The 8,656-nt window shown below is 46.3% G+C and overlaps 1 protein-coding gene across 1 annotated transcript; it reads left to right on the forward strand.

Annotated features, from left to right (window-relative positions):
- The first annotated feature begins 293 nt into the window (after nucleotides 1-293).
- LOC140661857 (myelin protein zero-like protein 3) lies at nucleotides 294-7,940 on the forward strand. Its single transcript, XM_072884644.1, is given in 8 exon segments — nucleotides 294-326; nucleotides 328-384; nucleotides 386-461; nucleotides 1,733-1,899; nucleotides 2,899-3,109; nucleotides 3,752-3,917; nucleotides 4,775-4,838; nucleotides 6,829-7,940. Coding segments are annotated over 8 exon segments (801 nt in total). The 3' UTR covers nucleotides 6,856-7,940.
- Nucleotides 7,941-8,656: the final 716 nt, after the last annotated feature.

The raw sequence follows: 8,656 nt of genomic DNA on the forward strand, positions 1-8,656 counted from the left end.
CCTGCCGCGCCCTCGGCGCCTCAAGCGCGGGGCTCTGGAGGGTACCAAAACCGCAGCCAGCCGCTAACCCAGCCACGGACGGCCCGCCGTTCTCGGGGGGCCCTGCTGGCCGCCGGCCGCCCGGAGGGCCGGGGCCCGCTCCTCCTGAGGGCAGAGAGCCCGGGCCCCAGGAGGGCCGGTGCCGCCGTCCCCGTGGCGGCGCGGGGCGCGCCCCGCCGTGACCGCGCCGCCGCCGCCGCTCCCGCCCCGCCGGGGCCTCCGCGGCCGCCGCAGGTGCGAGGCGACCCATCGCCATGGCGACGCGGGGCGGCCATCTTGGGGCTGCCCCCGCCCTCACCTGCGCTGCTCGCAGGTGAGCCGCCATGTTCCGGCCCTGAGCGGAGCCGCGATGCGGTGCGGCGAGGCGGTGGCGGCCGGCGGCGGCTTCCTCCTCCTTCCGCGGGGGGTCCTGCTTCTGCTCGGTAACCGGGACGCTGCGGGTGCGGGGCCTCCCGCCTGCGGGGGCCTCGCGGCGGCGGGGAGGGACCGGCCCGGCCCGGCCCTGCTGGCGGTGGGGCCCGGCTGGGAGCCCCGCACGGGAGCCGGGCTGTGGACGCCCGGGAGGCGGCTCCGGCGCGGCGGCCGGCGGCCCCCGCGGCGAGGATGGTCGGCGGGGCGGTGGTGGGCTCGGAGCCTCTGGGAAGGGCCGTTCCGGAGCGGGGGGGGCGGCCGGCCGCGGACCGCTCCAGGCCCCGGCCTCGCCGTGCCGTCCCCGCGGCGAGCTCGCTGCGCGGAGCGGGTCTGCGCGGGGAGCGCTGGAAACGGCAGGGCTGGGGGTGTGCTGTGGGGTGGACGAAGCCCCTTCGGCAGGGCACGGTAGGCAGCTGGCAGCGGTCATTTCCTCACCCCGCACTCTGCTTACTGCTCGCTTTGCTAAGGTCCGGCTCGCCGCACTCGAGATTTCCAGGCTTTCAGCTGGTAGCAGGAGTGCGTCGTCAAGACCCCTGCATTTTATATCGGTAGCTGCGGACAGGTGTGCAGCGCCAGAAACTTGCGCGGGAACTGGGAAATCTGAGTGGAAGTCTGTGCCTGCTCCTTCTGAGCCTGCACAGCGCAGGAGTCGGCTGTGGCAATTAGAGCAGAACTTCAGGCGGAGTATCAGCATAATAAATCTTCATAAGCCAGGAGCAGGAGATTTGTGAAAGGCGGGAGTCGAACGATGCTCCTGCTGAATGCTGGGCAGGCTGACCTCATCCCTGGCTGGAGCATCACAGTAGGTGAATGAGGCAGAAGTCGTTGCACGCATTGAAAACAAGCAGTAAGAGTACTTGCTGCTGCAGGGTGACTCTTGACCCGGTGCATGTGCAAGTCAGTGGCTGCATCACTTCGGGGCAAGGCACGCAGAACCAGAACTGCCTTGAAGTAGTCTAAAGCTGGCACTTAACAACTCGTCAGAGAGCCAGCTGATTCAGTTTCTCAGCTCTTTATCTCCATATCTAAATATCTGTAGGCTCTTGGTGGTATTTGCCAGATAAATACTTTAACTGGGGCTAGTTCCAGTCCCACAGAGAATAGGTTAGGGAAGTTGCCTGCTTTTCTTTAAATTTCATTATGGGGGAGGTAGTCACTACTGTGCTTCAGTCTTTGGACTGTGGTTGAGCTGCACATGCATCGATACCTTTGGGACATCATCACTCCTGCGCCTCACAGATAACAAGAATCTAATCCTTGTCTTTTGTGCTTGTTCCATCAGGTGTCTGCAGTGCTCTTTCCCTGGAAATTAAGGCCAGTCCTAAAGTGCAAGCTTTCGTTGGTGAACAAGTATTGCTGAAATGCTCATTCAAATCCAGTTCTCCCATCACTGAGAGCCTGACGGTAGACTGGACATACCGGCCCCTCGCAGGTGGTCAGATGGAGACAGTAAGTGGAACAGGGAGACTTTTTCAGCAGGCCTGTGTGCATGCTGGAAATCGGATGATATTTTTTCTGTTTGCTTTGCTGTGCTTCTTCATCACTTTGGGGTTTAGGACTCTCATCATCGCCTTCTTTCCCATGTGAAATTGCTTTAGTGTTCTTTGGGCAAAAAATATTCTATGTAAATGCATAATAGCATGATGATGATAAAGTAGGTAAACTTTGGGTTTTGACACAAGTGCTGCATTGTGTGCTGTAGCTATGTATAGAATGACTGTAAAGCATTCGATTGGTAGCTTTCTTGAAGGCAGCTGTACCCTAGTAGTTCTGTCGTGCAGTCTACTGCTGATATATCTTGGACTGATAAGAACATGTGTGCAATGACACTCTGAAGACAGTGATGATGACAACCTCTAAGGTTTATGGCCTGCTACTTGCTGTTTTGTTGGCAGCATTTTGAAATGTAAGCATAAATACGTAAGTCTGAAAGCCCACTGGAAATCTCTCATTTAAGGTGGAAACAGAAAATGCATGTCTTCACGGATTATCAGTGACTGCTGCTGCCTGAAGAGTCTGAACTCTTAGGCATGTCCTTCTATCTGGAACAAAAGGGTGGTGCTTGTATGAAGTGAGGTCTGCTAAGTCTCTACTCGTAGGACAGCAAGAGCAAAAGTGCAAGAAGCAAAAGGTGAAGAACTGCAATGTTCTGTCTTGCACGAGGCAAGAAGCCCGCTCTGCTTCTCAGCTGAAGTACTGCAGAAGGGAACAAGTTGGTCAGAATGGTGATGGTGACATCTGAGAGCTGAGGCTGGTAGATAAAAGCATTGGAGATCTAATGAAATGGGACTGGCTCAGAATTATCAAATAGGAACTTGAAAAGGTCTCCTGTATAAGAAGTATTATTTCTGACTTCTTAACGTGTACTCCTTTATGTTTACAATCCAGAAAGTAGTTTTCTTAGATGAGTGTTTTATTGGCGCAATTCTTGTCTTTGCCTCCTTTTAGATTTTTCATTATCAGTCTGTTCCATACCCAGCAACAGTGGGAAAGTTCAAAGATAGGATATCCTGGGTTGGGAATGTTGCCAAGGGTGATGCTTCCGTTGCTATCCAAAGCCCAGTGATGAGTGACAATGGGACGTTCATCTGCAGTGTGAAGAATCCTCCAGACGTGTACCATAACATTCCCCAGACAATGCTGATAGTTACGGAGAGGGGTAAGCCTCCATTTCAATAGCATGCCCTCGTCTATGTGATACAGCTGCATTGCAGCTTTGTCAGAATCTTAGAAGTCTGAGCATCACATGTGAAATGGGTTCTCTGGAGTTCCACGTTAGAATTTCAGCACCCCTTCTTTCTGAGCTAAATACGTTGAGAACTATTGAATTTATTTGGGGCAGGAAGGGACAGAGGAAACTGTGGTAATAACAGAAATCAAAAGTGTGCATTTGTTCAGGAGTTCTGGTCTCCACGTATTGCAGCAGTAGAACAAGCTAGAAATGTTTAGGAAATACTGGTCTAAAAATAACTGTCACATCACAAACACTGATTCTCAGTAATACTTAATTTCCTCGTCCGCCCTGCGTGTGAGACCTGCCCCAAATTTGCAACTTAGACATGCTGATAGAACTATGTCGTGACCTGCCTTCCTTTGTAGTTTTTTGCATATAAAGCACCCTACTGTGTTGGATGTGTGATAGGAGTCCTACAGATTCAGTGACAAGCTGTTTCAAATCTGCCAGCTCTGTGCTTTATATGAAAAGGCTAACAACCTGTGTTCTGAACATTTGTCACAGAGACTTAAGAAAGCCATATTTTTACTACTGGTACAGCTGGGCTGCTCTTTGTTTTTCCTGCAGGCCTTTCCTTCCAGCTAACTTCAGCGGTGCTGCTGTCCATTTTAGTATTTCTCCCTTCCGTCATTGTGGTCGTTCTGCTGTTGGTAAGGATGGGAAGGAAATTTGGAGTGCTAAAGGAGAAAAAAAAATCTGGCTGTAAGAAATCCTCCATCGAAGTGTCTGATGAGTAAGTTCTGGCTGGAACCTAAAGCCTGTATTTCTACTTTGTCCTGTTGACACAGGCCAAAGGACAGTTTCTTCACTGCTCTTCATTTCATAGCTCTCAGCGTCTCCAGTTCAGTCACTGAGATCTACTTCTCCATGAGCATAATTTAGCCAGTGCTCAGAAAGCTTTGGAAAATCCCCATGTTGGAGCATAAACTAAGTGCTGTACATCCCCCTTTTTCTGTCATTCGTGTGAAGCCGTGGAACTGAAGCAGTTTAGGGTTGGACAGTCTTTCACTTCTGTAATCAGATTTATTTCAGCCTAAATCAGCAAGATATTTTGCTTATGTGGGCTTTATGTGTTACATTTTGGTATGAAGTATCCTTAACAGCAAAACAAACTGAATAATGCTAACTGGTTCCCCTGTGATGGCCTGAGCAGAGATGCCAGGTGCTGAATGAGCCTTGGAGACTGAATTCCCTTCTGAACTGGAGAGGATTCTGGTCTGGAAAGGTTCAGTAGTGAGAACAATAAGGTAACACTGCTACTGCTGGAGCTGCATCTGTTTTTGCAATGAATTCAGTGCTACAATACTTGCAGAATGGGTTTTTAATACAGTGCTCTGATTAGTGTTGTAAGATTTGCCAGCCAAATAGCAACTCTTGTATTCTTCATGGCACTTAAATGAAAAATCTGCCTTCAAAATAAGGGACCCGACGTTCGTTATTCTTTTTGGTTTTGCTCTGCAGAGTCAAAGGCTTTTCATCACGATAAAAGCTTTCAGTTCAGTGTGGTAGAACTAGAATTCGGAGTCCATAGGAGATATTAGTATGTGTGTTGGGGGAAAAGTCCAACCTAATCCTATGCTGCTTCTGCAGGCCTGAACATACAGAGACAGACAACTGCTTGGGGAAACTCAGAAACTGGTGTCTGAACTGTGTGGTAAGTGAAAGCTGGTGTTTTCATAAGTGGTTTTGTCAACTTTGGTGCTCAGAGGATGTGCTAAGAGCAGCAGGTAGAGCTTGTCATAACACCTCTGGGTGTCAATGAAGTGTCCCAAATGGCTAGGCTTATGCTCCTTGGTGTTTTCCGCATATGGGCTACAGGGAGTGAGAACTGCTGGTCATACTGCGTTACTGGTAGGGGAAGTTGTCTTGAGATCCACCAAACTGATTTTTCATTTGACTTTATTGGAATCAAAGCTGACGTTTTAAGATGAAAATCCAGAATTTTAAGTGCTAGCCACTGCGCTGGGGTTTGACAGTGCTTACCGTGGGGAATGGAGGCAGTGATACCTCAATCCACTATGTTTCTTGCAAAGATGGTAGTATGAAGCCTTGCCTCTTTTTTGGAGATCTTCCTACTTACGCTGTTTTCATCACAACATAATCCTGCTAAGCTCTTGTGGTTGGTTTGTTTCTGGCTTTTTGTTTGTTTTGTTTTGTGAAGTGGTGGTTGTCTTCTAAGTCTGCTTGTTCGCTTGCTACCCTATCAGCAAGCTTCTGTTCATCAGATGTGTTGTGCTGGAACTACTGAATGTTTTTGCCACCTCGTTTTGTTTTTGTACTCGTTTTGTAAAATGTGCCTCTAAGTTCTGTGTGCTGGTGTTAGCAGCCACAGCCCGGAGTGTGGCACATTCCAGAGTAAGCTCACTAATATGCCTACTTTGAGAGTGTTTTCATTTTTTCCTCATGTCTGACAGAGCAAGCTTACCTCAGACACACCTTTACATCTTTTATACACAGTCAGGAAGTATGTTAAGGAGGATTTAAATATGTGTTGCTTGATTCACTATTCTAATGTCAGTGATTTAAAATGTACTAAATGCATGAACCTTCAGACAAGTGTGTGCTGATGGTTTCTATGCTTTGTTAGATACAGAATGAAAAATGAGCAACCATGCAAGTTACTTATGAAATATTTACAGTTCTACGTAAGACATAGCAGTTACAATGCAGCAGTACCAGGAAAAAGAGTTTTGAGAGGTGCAGAAAGCAGAAAATGCTTTATGCAAAAGAGAGAGTTGCCATGGGAGATGGAAAGGCTGTTGCAAGTGACATGCTGGGGAGCGGCGAGGCACCGCTGCTTTACTGCAGGTGGAGAGATGGGAAAGGGTGGGAGCCCCAGTTTGGTGAGACAAATGCTGTCAGAATGTCTTCTCATCCTTTGAGAGACGGCAAATTTGAATGCTATAATCCTGCTGTTTTCATATCGAGTATTTTGTCATCTGTTTGATACTTTGCTCTCTGATACCAAAATATTTAGCTTGCCAAGTCTCTGAACATCCTGTCTCACTCACTTTAATGATTCTACATTTTTGAGGTTTCTGTAATGTACTTTTTCATGCTTAGTATGTTACCAAAGAATTAAAATTTTAAAGCTAGTGACAATCTGTCTGGACTTAAAATGGCTGGAAAGTTAGTGAGATTTCCCTTATAGAGCTGTTACGTTTGAGTTTCTTTCAAGTTGAGAGCTGCAGAGCTGGATTGTGGGATGCCATCAAATGAGTACTGTGGTTGAAACAATAGACGATGGGGATCTGAAAGCATGTGGTTGGTCATAGCTGAAAAACAACAACTTGTGCTGCTCCGGACCTTCTCTGTAGGGATTGGTGGTGCTTTTTAAGAAGATGGCTGTCTGCACTTTTATGGTTCATCTTTTGCTTGAGCTTTAGCTGCTACTTCTCTTAAAACACGCTTCCGTGTTGGTTGTAGAGTGGCAATTTGTCTGTGTATCTGTGATAAGTCAAACAGATTTAGCTGCAACTGCTTATATGACTACAAGTCCTATGGCTTATTCAGGCACAGCAGCATTTTGGAAAGCATTTAAGCTCTTGTCAGAAGCCTAGCAGACTCAAAATTTTGTTGAACTCATAACTTGGTTCATGTCTTCATACATAGTCTCAATTTCTCTCTCCATACTCCCTGTTTAGGACACGGATGAGGAAGACTCATACTGATGAAAGACTGAAGCTATGGATAAAGAACAAAATTACAGCACTGAAAATCACGGTTAGATAGGTACAAAGGCTGCTGGATAACTGGTGCAGATTGAAGAACCTGCTCTGATCTTGGTAGATTGGAAGAATAACGGCGATGGGATAATTCACTTTTATTTAAGCACAAAATAATGATTTTGGAAATCTTTCTAATTTATTGGAAAAAAAAATAAATCTCTTAACCTCACTTCTCCAGTGCCTACAGAAACCTCAGTGCCTACAGCTGTATAGCCTGTTTCCTACCAGCAGTCTGACAATGCATGTTTCTTAGTTTACTTGCAAATTTGTTTCCTTTATTATTGGTGACATCCCTCCTTTCCTGTGCCCTTGAATTTGAATTGCCTGAAGCACAGGCTACTCCGGAGTGAAGTCAGCTCTCTAAGGTGATCATCATTGGGCACTGACAACATCTTCTCAATTTTTTTGGTATGTATTTGCTAAGGACTTGAAACAGTTTAAGTTGGTATATGGCATCCTTTGTCTTGGAGCAAAGAGAACCTACTGCTTTTTAACTATATCTTGGTTTATTCTGCCACTTAATTACAGGATCACCATTTTGTTCCTACTGTTTTCTGATTCTATTTTTGAGTCACCAACGGCAGAGTAGTGTTACCTTACATTGTTGAGTTTTATCTTTCCTTTTTTTTTATTTGTCCAACAGCTGCATTACTAGGTACATCTCCTCCTACTTGAAGAAGTGAGGCACAATTCATATAAACCAAATTTTTAAAAATCAGAAATGCAAATGGGGACTCTGTATCTGGGGAAACATAACCCCATCTACCTCAACCATTGACTCAAGCAGTGTCCAAAGGAACGTTCCGTGTTCAGAAGAACAGTCATGTTCCTCCTTTCTTCTTCTAGGTCCCATTTTAGGGAAACAGCTAAGCACGCATCATTACTGCCCAGTAAGAAAGAGTACTTTCTCTTTCACCAACCTTGTCCACTAATGGATGTCAGAGAGCAGTGGAATTCATGTCTACTCAATACCTAAACAGCTGCTGTTTTCGGCTTCCTTTCTGTATGCGGCGTTGGTGAAATAGTCTCCTTTTACATATGTGTTATAAGTTTACTGTTGACTTTTGATGTGCCATTACCAATAAATTGCTTTGTTTCATTCTGGGCTGTGGATTTCTTTATTTGGCTAAATATGGCTAAATATAGTTGAACTCATAAAACTGCCATCTCGAGTTGTTGCTTAGCTATAGAAATTGTCGTAAGATGATGGGTAAAGGTGTTTAGGGAACAGATTTAACTCAAAAGGGAACACGTACTGAGCCCCCCTTTAGCAGCTCTGTGATGGCTGCCAATTACAGGTATGTTGAAGTTCTTGACTGCAAAGCAGGTTAGCTGTAGGTCTGTGTCTCCAGGTAAAGAAACTTATTTTTCTCCTATCTACTCTAAAGTAATATTTAAAAAGCTGGTGCTTCCTGATGACACAATATCTCTCCCAAGCAAACTTTCCTGAGAAAGGATGTTGTTGGGATATGCAGCCTAGAGGAAGTGGCTTTGTTGTTCCACTTTCAGCAATAATACATCACTCAAGTTCTTTGTGAAGTCACTCAATGAATGACTCATTTTCTGCAAAATGTTTGCCTTCAACTGCGACCCCTTTGCAAACAGTGGGCTAGATCCTGGGCAAATCTCTTTCTGGTGCAAAGCTAAATTGCCACCTTGAAGCTAATAGCATTCTGGATCGTGAATGGTGTGGAGCACGAATACGACTTAAATTTCTCTTCCTTTGCAAGCTGTAAGGAAGTTG

The sequence above is a fragment of the Ciconia boyciana genome, chromosome 20 (assembly GCF_034638445.1).
Source record: "Ciconia boyciana chromosome 20, ASM3463844v1, whole genome shotgun sequence".
Taxonomy (NCBI): Eukaryota; Metazoa; Chordata; class Aves; order Ciconiiformes; family Ciconiidae; genus Ciconia; species Ciconia boyciana.